Source organism: Pungitius pungitius, chromosome 5 (assembly GCF_949316345.1).
Source record: "Pungitius pungitius chromosome 5, fPunPun2.1, whole genome shotgun sequence".
Lineage (NCBI taxonomy): Eukaryota > Metazoa > Chordata > Actinopteri > Perciformes > Gasterosteidae > Pungitius > Pungitius pungitius.
Window position 1 is genome coordinate 16,612,717 of NC_084904.1, and position 10,742 is coordinate 16,623,458.

The 10,742-nt window shown below is 44.4% G+C and overlaps 1 protein-coding gene across 2 annotated transcripts in view; it reads left to right on the plus strand.

Annotated features, from left to right (window-relative positions):
* lmx1bb (LIM homeobox transcription factor 1, beta b) overlaps positions 1-8,043 on the plus strand; it is a 41,214-nt gene extending 33,171 nt beyond the window's left edge. Inside the window, exons 4-9 of one of the 2 annotated variants that reach the window (XM_037481763.2) lie at positions 1,429-1,661; positions 3,334-3,509; positions 4,024-4,101; positions 4,452-4,518; positions 5,521-5,682; positions 6,861-8,042. In XM_037481763.2, the coding sequence (XP_037337660.1) occupies positions 1,429-1,661; positions 3,334-3,509; positions 4,024-4,101; positions 4,452-4,518; positions 5,521-5,682; positions 6,861-7,018 (874 nt within the window). In that variant the 3' untranslated portion in view covers positions 7,019-8,042. Of the gene's footprint in view, positions 1-1,428; positions 1,662-3,333; positions 3,510-4,023; positions 4,102-4,451; positions 4,519-5,520; positions 5,683-6,860 lie in introns of both variants that reach the window. The other variant, XM_037481762.2, reaches the window with a different exon arrangement.
* Positions 8,044-10,742: the final 2,699 nt, after the last annotated feature.

A 10,742-nucleotide genomic window follows, 5' to 3' on the forward strand; every position in this document is an offset into this window, starting at 1 on the left:
AAGGATTATCTCCGAGGTGTTTTCCATAGTTGAATAATAATCTTCTATACTTATTGTAATAAATGAAAGATTAGTGAAGGATTATGTGAATCCTGTGAGTGCCAGCCTCTGATATCTCTTTTTCTTTTTTGCCGCTACATGATGGTTAAAAAGTTTTGTTCTGTGCCAGATCCAGGGCGGGGTCAGAATAGTTGGATCTAGGACAATAATCAAAAAACTGATTGGATGTAATTAAGATAACACAATGCTGCATAGACAACAACAAAAACAACACTATCGTGTTTCCAGCGTGCATACAGCTGCTCACACACATGCACTTGCACACATGCACACACGTACCCACTCTCTCACACACACATCTCTCGCTATCAGTACTCAATCAGCACCTATAACAACATTACCATAACAAAACCATGCTTTGGTTTCCCTCCGCTCATATTTACACATGACGTTCATCACCATTGCTCATCCCTGTCCTCAACCAGCAGATGATGTCAATTGCTTCCTTTTGCTGCCTCCCTGCCGCGCACAATGAAATAGATGTCCACCACAAATAGATAGGCGGCTGCCAGCTGTCTTCCAGACCGGGGCAAACAAAGAGGCCACTAATAAATCCAGCTTTACGGCTGGACAAGATCAACCACACTCCCCGCCTTCCTGCTCCATTTAATGTGGCTTCTTCTGAGCAGCAGAGAACAAATTAAATGCCTCTCTGTCACCAATAAAACAATGCAAACATCTTCCCGAAAGGACATAAAAGAAGATGGAGGCGTTGGTCGAGGAAATGGTGATAGAGACAGCGCTGCGCCATAGACTGTGAGCTGAAATGTGAGCAGACCACAGGGCAGCCCGGTAGTCACGGCCGCTGATATGGTATCGGATGCATGTAAAGGCGTATGAGAGGGACGTGCAGATTGACAGCAACGGCTTGATTGGGATCATCAGGTTTCGGGAATCGCTGCATTCGAAAACATGATCCAGCCGCTTCTAGATTTGTAGGGAAGGTTCGGTGCCCGTGACTGAGCTTGTCTGGAATTACGCGGAGCCGGGCCCCCGGAATAGAAATTATAACGGACGAGTTGCTGCAAAAAAAGGAGTCACCTCCTTAACTGCCTGCAACCTCAGCGAGCCAACTGGACTCTTTATGAGCAGCCTAAAAAAAAAAAGCTTTCGGGATAAAATGAATCCACAGGAATGATGCGTTCTAAGGCTCGGCATTTGAAAGTAGTAGTCTCTCTTTAAAGCGATCCTCTGTATCCTTTGCCACTCAAGTTTTTTTTTTGAATAACATGATCATTTGAATTTCTTCATGTACAAAATAACGAATGCTCTATTTCCTCTCTCAGGGGATGCTTTCTCTTAGAACCACAATATTCCCTCTGGCGTGGGCACACACCTACAATCCTCCTTTCTCTCTTTATTCGACAGGTTGTTTGCCACCAAGTGTAGCGGCTGCATGGAAAAAATCGCCCCCACGGAGTTTGTGATGCGCGCCCTGGAGTGCGTCTACCACCTGAACTGCTTCTGCTGCTGCGTGTGCGACCGGCAGCTGAGGAAGGGCGACGAGTTTGTCCTGAAGGAGGGTCAGCTGCTCTGCAAAGTCGACTACGAGCGGGAGAAGGACTTACTCAGCTCGGTTAGCCCGGATGACTCAGACTCAGGTGAGCCCCCCCCCTACTGCGCCCTCTCACACCAGAGTGAGACCCAACACGGTGGTGTCATCGTCATGTGGCAGCGGGGTGTTGTATTCTGTATGCGGCGTTCCACCACAGTGGAACCAACGCAGACATCCTCCGTGGTGGATCTAAACTAAATCATACTGCTTTTAGTTGATGATGTTAACGCAAAGATAAGACAATATCGCGTTGTCCATGCATGTGCAGCCAAGGCTATAAAAAACGTGCACAACGTGGGTCTATCTGCAGCGGTTCAAATGGCCGACTTTGTAGCGTTCTCATTCAGGCGCGCAGCCTGGTTTTATGATACAGTAGGAAGTGGAAACAGGACGAAGCCAAGCCACCCTGTATTAATGGCTCTCCATGCGTGAGCTGGATCCGGTGCTGGAAAGAATTAAATCACTGCATCATGGTGAGTGACAGAGGGATTTGGGGCCTTTCTGCCTCCGCTCTTATCAGCTCTAGTGTTCCTCGCCTATAGCCTGCACACACAATGAGGCGTCTCGCCAAGCCTCACTGTTCACTGCCATCTGGCTCACATTTAAACATGCACAAAAGCGGTGGAATTTGTCAAATACATCTGTGCCTGTGTCAACTTTTGTCAACTTGTGGGAATATTTGCTCTGCGTCTTCCTTGTTGGGATGTGTCGCAGTGCATCACGCAGGCACGTCCTATGCGCACGTCTCTGACATTTCAAGATGGAGAACATTTTCACATGAGCAGAGGTTAGCCGTGGCTTGTGGCAGACAAAATGGGAATTTTCAGTGCAGAAATGTAGCCACTTATCAGAACCAGACAACAGGAGGAACTGAGCCATCATGTGCTCTTCCCTTGACAGCCTCTAGACCGCCAAATCAGGACGTACTTATTTTCAGCCCCATGGACGGCCAACACATGTTTTATAACTATTTATTTATTTTCATGTTATGTTGTGGCAAGTAAAACTAAGATGCAGAACGTAGTTGATACTAATATTGAATTAAGTAAGCCATATTCCATTATACGCCATGCCACAAAAGAGAAAAATTGAGTTTGGACCTAAAAGATGTCACATTGTTTTCATACGTGGACGTAGTATGTTATAAAAAAAAGTATTTTCTTGAGAAAATTTACAATGTAGGATAGACGCATAGAAATGACAGAGATTTTCATGAACTGACACTGTAACGTCCTACTGCCAACAGTAAACATCTCGCAATCCATATGAAAATTGTCATTATTTTAAGGTCTGAAATTGAGCAAAGAAATTGGATCAATGGGGTTTTGGCTTCTGAAACGTACTCGTTTTTCATTTTGCACTTGACGCAGTGTTCTTATCAGAGATTGATTTAGTGTAAATCAGACAAAGCTGAGGGCAATAAATTACAAGTGGCACGATGTCACGTTCAATGACAAATGTGCATATCTAACTGCGTTCTCCCACAGCAAGCGCTGCAGACTTCTGTAAGTCTAATCGTACATGTGGCCTTTTCCTTTTGTAATAAATTGATAACAAAGTATCAAAAACACATGTCTCCTTTGATTATGCACTTGTGGTGTGTGAATCTCCCGGAATGGGGAAGAACGGAATGTATTAATCAGCCTTCTGTCACTGACTAAAGGGTGTAGCTAGTTCAAGCTTCGGCTGATGACACAGAAAAATGTCTCTCTCTGCAGAGAAAAGCGACGACGAGGAGTTGGATATCAAGCAGGAGAAAGGCATAGGAGGCCAGGGGAAGGCGGATGACAGCAAGGATCCCAGGAGACCCAAAAGACCACGGACCATCCTGACCACTCAACAGAGACGGGCCTTCAAGGCCTCCTTTGAGGTGTCCTCAAAACCCTGCAGGAAGGTGAGCCAAAGCATAAATAATCTGTTAGCAAATTGCCTATTTTCTTTTCCTATTCCCCGCTCTGTATTTGGGGGGTGTATGGGGGTTTGGATGCTGACCACGATCCCTACAGTAGTTTTACAAATAAAATTCTCAAGTTAAAAAAAAAAAGGTTCTCCCGCACCCCAAGGCTGGGCTTTGAAGTGGCGAGCGGCACTCTGGTCTGTGTTAACTGAGGCAGGCTGGTGTAACGCAGACAGCGTGCACCAAATGTCACACTGAGATAGCAGAGCGGCCTCGGCGGCCGGCGCCCCCTAAAACAAGGCGCCGCACCCGGGTCCGAGACTTTGAAGAGGCAATAACAAAGAGGTCCCAAGAAGAACCGCTGTACTCATTCAACAGTTCAATGAAATCAAAGCGAATCAAAGAAGCAACGCGAAGGACACGTTAAGGAGGCAGAGTTGTTCAGTGTGCTGTGAAATGTGTTGTTTTCTTGTGCGATGCTGGAAATCTTTTTTTGTCTGGCCGCTTCCAGGTGAGGGAGACGCTGGCCGCGGAGACAGGACTCAGTGTTCGGGTGGTGCAGGTCTGGTTTCAGAACCAGAGAGCTAAGGTGAGAGCGGCTACTCAATTGGATTTTGCCTCCAACAGCCTTGTTCCATCGTAGAGTCCAGCTAATAAATCAGCACAACTATGCGTGTTAAACTTATCACTGCATTCCTTTCTCAAATGTTCAAAAAAAAAAGGAGTTGCAAATCTCGCTCACTCTTGCATTAAATGTCTACGCCCTCCTCTTTTCTGATTATTATCTTGTGAAAACCTTTGATACTTGACAATGAAGTGCACTCAGATAGCGATTCTGTGCAGTTCATTTGAGGGTGAACAGCGAGGAGCATCCTTTTTAAATTAAAGAGCACATGTTAGTTTTGGGGGATCCTCACAACTTTGACTCCTCCGTTTCAGATGAAGAAGTTGGCAAGAAGACAGCAGCAACAACAAGAACAACAGAATTCTCAGAGACTTGGCCAAGGTACGAGACTTCACTCACGCAGACCAAACAATGGAAGATCATCCTTCCAAAGCTCTTTCTCTGGGAAACTATGTAGTAGCTATATGTTCCTATTTTGGACAATTTTTACCTTTTGAAAACCCTGTTTCGCTCACTTTGTTTGCTTTTTGTTGCTTCATTCTGTTGTATCAGCTTCAGGGAGTGAATGTATCCGTGCTTACCTTAAATAAAACGCCTGTAGGTATGTGCAAGGTACATTCATTTATTTCAAACACAAACAATTAGAAAAGCAGAGAAATTATATGTGATATAGAACATGTTACAAGGTGGTCTTTAAGTTCGTTGTTTCATAGCAATATAGTGTTTTAAATGTTGACCGTAAGCTGGTTAGAAGCTGCACAAGTGCTTCTTCAATCTGTAAATATGAGCTGCATTCTGTCAATAACAGATTCAAAATGTGTCAGTGTATAAACAAGAACACTTAAAACATCAAAAACAAGTTAGAAAGTCTCTCTGGAAGGCAAACAAAATAAATGGCAGACGTCATTGTTGCAAAAGCCACTGTAAAGGAGAGGGTTAGGGGGGGGGGATGGGTTCCAGGGATGAAGCCGCAAGAGTTTTGTGTGTCTCTCACAAGTGAGTTGGCCCGGGAGCGGTGTGTTTGTGAAGGGAATTGTGGGAGAAGCCACAGGAAAGACTACTGTTGGTTTCCATGGAAATACTAACAGAGGCAACCAAGCAATGCAGGTATTTGGAGGCTATTGTGTCCGGCACAGACATTTAAACTTAACAAGTTTTGCTTCTGGCAACACAAATTCCTGATTCTAATTTCTGATTTAGGCGAGTTGGAAGATCATAAGATTGTCGCCAAATGGGACCCAAAAGAATCCCAAGAAATCGGGTCTTACAGTCAATGCTCTTATCGTCATGGTTTCCCCGTCTTGGGCCACGTCTTCCTTCCCTACAGATGCGTTCACATTTTGCATCAAACCAGTTTTTAAATTATTTTTTTTATCATTGCAGAGGTGATGTCCAATCGGATGGAGGGGATGATGAACTCCTTCACACCGCTGGCTCCGCCGCAGCAGCAGCTGGTCGCCATGGATCAGAACGGTTACAGTACAGACCCGTTCCAGCAGGGACTCACCCCCCCACAGATGCCCGGGGACCACATGAACCCATATGGTGAGCATCCACCAGCTCCCAGCCCCTCCACCCCTCTGCCAAGAAAAAAAAAATGGACAAAACACACACCCGCTCCTGCTCTAAAAAACACACACACACACACACACACACACACACACACACACACACACACACACAAACACACATGCCTGTCCCTTGATCAACCTCATAGCTCCCTGGTGTGGGACATGTGTTCAGGCCACAGCTCCCCTGATTTAAGCCGCTCGAGGAGACGTACGAGCAGCTTTCCCTCCCACGTGAGATAACACACGCACGCTCGTTTGGTTTTTTTGAAGTTTATTTTCAAATCTGTTTAATGTGTTCTTTAAACTCTGCACGTCCCGCTCTGAGATGTGCCCTGGTTCTGATGATGTTTCCCGATGGCTGGTGAAAAAACATGTGGTCACCGTGGACGGCTTGAGAGGAAGCACAAAAGCAGACAGTGATTGAGGGTAGCGTGAGCTAATGAGTCAATATGGGGGAAAACAGCAAGTGTTTGACTTCTGTGTGACGTAGGAAAGAATTAACATGTCAAAGAAGGAAGGGGGAGGGGGGATGAGTCAATCAAGCGTTAGTCCACAGGATGTAACTGGAATAACACATTTCTAAGTGGTGTCCTAAACAAACCCCACAGGGACCATTTCCCAAAGTTCATAACTTTTTTTCATCATTTGCCTCCATTTAGTGCATCGCAGTAGTAAGAACCCAAATCCCCCGTCTCATCACTCCTTTGGTTTGGGGAAATGAACAATATTGGCTGGGCATTAAAAGATATGTCTTGAAACACTGTCCCCATTTTGTGCAACACTATCATTAAGATCCAGAGTGTAATAAAGTTAACTATTCCCTTCAGAGAAATAACACGTTGAGGTTTTATGAAAGGCGGAAGCCGTTGCTATTAACCAGATCTTTTAGGAGGATGCCCCTTGTTTACATGCTCCCTCATAGACCCCAATTGTCCCAGCGAGGGCAGCAAAAAGTTAGCTTTGATATCGAACAAAGCAGCCCCCCCCCCCAATTGCGATAACACACAACAGCCGTTCCTCAAAGTGACTATTAGTAATTATGATTTCCCAACGCCGCTGTAAATCTCCAGTACAAGATTACGAGGATTTTACAGTTAAGTTGCGGGTCTTTTGAACTCCGCCACCTGACGGCTTGCTCCATTTCGTTCACAGGTAATGATTCTGCGTTCCACGACATAGACAGCGACACGTCTTTAACCAGCCTCAGCGACTGCTTCATGGCGTCGTCGGATGTCAACTCCATGCAGGCCCGCGTGGGGAACCCCATCGACCGCCTCTACTCCATGCAGAACTCTTACTTTGCATCATGAAAGAGAGAAGAGCGGGAAAAAAAAACGAATTCGGCGAAGGATAAACTGCCCATCTCAACCCATCGGCCAGGAGTTTCCACACCAACACGGACACTATGGGAGAAGAAAGCTTGCGGGGAAAAAAGCTCCTGGTCATGTGCTTACTCGGAGAGAGTGAAACCACTTGATGCAGGACAGTGACGATTCCTGGAGGAAAAAAAAAACACTTAAATATTGTTAGAGATTATTCAGTAGGATTGCTTACCTGTCACAGGAGATATTAGTTTATTCTTTGGTTAAAATAAGAAAACAAGTAGATATTGAAGCCACTTATTACACCCTATCAAAACCAAATGACACAGTGAATTTATACAGTGCATGATCAATTGTAAACTAAGACCTTTTGTAAGCCCCGACCCCCTGGTTAAGATGTGGTGTTCGGACTGTTTCTTCTTTACACTACATGGATTTCCATGTTCACCGTTAGCATTTTGATCACTTTCAATAGGTTTAGATATTGTGTTAATAATAGTAAATAGGTGCAGCATGTCTGCAAGAGTGACTGTACAGTTGTGTATGTCTGAGAGTTTGTGGTGCGAAAGAATTGCTTAGAAGAGAGAGAGAAAAAAAAAAGGAGTTGGACAGGTAGGATCAGTGAAGTGTAAATACTTTCCCCAGGCAAATTGGATGTGCATGTAACAAAATGGAAAACATTCTATTTATTTAACTATAACAGGCTCTTGAAGGTGCATATTAAACATGAAAAGCTTTATTTAAAAAAAAGGAGAGCATTTCTTTCGTTGAGCAATTAGTGAGTTCCTGAGTATCTCAACTCATCTGTATGCCTTTTTGATATGAAGATTAACCCTTTTGTTTTGTTTTTCCTTCAGCCAAGCTGTAAATGAGCAATGTTGCTATTTATTTCGTACAGACCATAAACCTTTTGTTGTCATTGTCATATGTGCATTCTCAAAATGTTAAAGTTGCTAAATGACCAAAGTTGACTGGTTTGATGAATAAACAATGTCTTTCTCCTGATAACATTAAATAAATGCCATTCAGTGATCATTCTAATGTTAACATGATCAATTCCCAAACATCACTTCCGTATACCTCTTCTCAACTTACTGCATTTGAATTTGTCAGCCCTGCTAGCAGCGTGGCTCTCAGGATAACAACATCAGCCTGTTGGTCATTATGGATAAATGGACCAGTGTGTAGGATTAGGGGGCATCAAACAGTTGCCGCGGTTGCTCATTGCCTTCAAATCAGCTCATCCCTTCCTTTCCAAGTGTGCTGGAGAGCTACGGGGGCCTTCAGTTAAATAAGAAAACGCTCTCTCTGTAGCCACGGTTTGTCCGTTCACGGTCACTGCAGAAACTCAATGCAGTGACCACGCACCTTGTATAGCCGTTAAGGGCTCATTGTGAGCTAAAATTAAACAATTCTTATTTTGAAAGGATTGTCCACTAATGAAAACATAGTCAGGAATGTTATATTTAAAACACACTCTTTATTCTCACTAAATCCCACACAATACTCCCTCGGTTATACAGACGATTGCCTCAAAATGTGGTACAGACAGACACACACGTAGTACATGACTTGTCTCTGAGAGCGGGAGCACGCCAACATGTGCGTGTAGTGAGGGGGAGGTCACGGAGAAGTCCAGGTGACAAACAGCTGCAGAACCCCACCTATGACCTCAGGGCTCGCGGCGCGGCTCTCTGACAGCTGCTCGTTGTGGGCAGGCGAGCTTCCGCTCACTGTCCTGCTCACGTAGTCACACAAGCCAGCAGGTACACGCTGCATTTGTGAGGTTCTGTGTTACTGTGACTCAGTGTATCACGTGTGTCATCCTCGTGGCAGGGTTTAATAATCTCGGCTTCTATACCTAAGCGCATGAAATTGTCAAGTTGTGGGGGTTTTTCACTAATAGGTCTTCAATCTGACAGCCAGGTGCTTCGACATGATGGCAACGTTACCCCTTCCATTTATCACAGCCGGGGGGAGAACTGTGCAGTGACATCACTTTATTGTGGAACCTGATTGGATGAGGTCTGTTTCTTGAGTTTCTTGTTGCTTCTCTGCATAAACTGTCTGAGGTTGCGATGCATAAGCTGAAGGAACAGCACGAGGTACGCAAAACCCTCACTCTGTCTGTGTTTACGCGTGCATGTGTGCATGTGTGTGTAACCAGAAGCCGGACTTATGAGAACAGTGAGCGGGTTAGCGTCAGGTTTCTAGTATATATATATATATATATATATGTAAGGGGATTAAAGTGTGAAAGACTGGGTAAACAGATGCAACAAAGGCCCATTTACAGTAAACACGGATGGGGCTGCTACGCACGCATTGTGTTTGCACGGGACAGACGGTACAATTGGTTTGAGCCTCTCCCTCTTCACGGCAGGCCAGGTGAGCTTACAGCGAGGTGTTTTGGCTCGGACTAGAACAGAAGGCTCTGCTCCTCACATGGAAGTGGAAACGGGAGGGGAAAACCTTTAACAAACATAAATGATCCCACATTTTTCTTTTCAAAAATGTATTTGTTTTTTATTTCTGTTCAGGCTCATACTGTCCGGTAATTAATCCTGTAATGTAAATATGACAGTTGTATACAACGCCATTTACCAATATAAAAACACAACCAAACGTATCTCCATTGAGGTGATCAAAACAGAGATGAAAAAGGCAGAATTAACAACTGATTTATATGACTATTTACTGACCATTTCTTCACCAATCAGGCCTCTATTCTGTTTCGGCTCTGGGTACTAAACAGTATTAGTGGGTAAAACCCCTAAAACTAAAATACATCTTCCCTAGGATGCATTTTGTTCACCATTTCTACCTCAATTCAAGCCTACAAATTGCTGTAAAATATGAGTGAATATAACCTAAGTCACTAATTGTTCCCAACACTTTGGGCGTGAATCGGCCAAAGACGACAGTTAAAGGTTTGGGTAAGCGTGGCCTCGATATGAAAACAGTCGTGCTGAAACCCGAGCTGAAGACACACACACACACACACACACAAACTCACGGAGAGTTAAGAGTGGGCCTTCAGTAAACTGTTCACACATTTACTCTTCTGCCGCTCTGGCACCTCATAGGAAATGAGCCTAGTGACAATATTTTCATTAGATAACCAAAATCCTGAAATTTTCCACCTGAGACACAATTGGAGGTTTGTGATTCATTTTTTTCGCTCTTAACTGTTAGCCGCTCCTGGCGTGCCAATGAAAAACATACAGAACTGGATTTGTTATTCAGGGTAATTTAAAGCCAGATTCTCACCAGCCGTCCCATAACAGCACAGCGTGACCTAAAACGGTAGCAGAAGAGTAAGGCCGCATCATCACACTGAACCCGATGGAGAGAGACTCAATCAAACAATGCAACACTTGTTAAAACGGCCATTGGTTTGAATTTTACTGCACTTGTAATTGGCATTCCTAACTTTCTTTTCTCAACATCACATATACAACAGTATATAACAGTAACATTCTTTTTTTTAATGGACAAACCCCGCCCTATTAGAAACTCAGACATTTGTTGGGTTCACGACAGTCTAGATTTCTTCTCATTATTTCACAGAGTTCAGAGGAGTTCACGGCGAGTCCCAGTGGGAACAGGGGGGCTTTCTGAGTGTTTTCGTTAGGCATTTTCCACAGCTATTGGTTAATTGCTCAGGGAGATTTTTGACCAACGTCTGACACGTATTCTTTGAGCCTTGAGG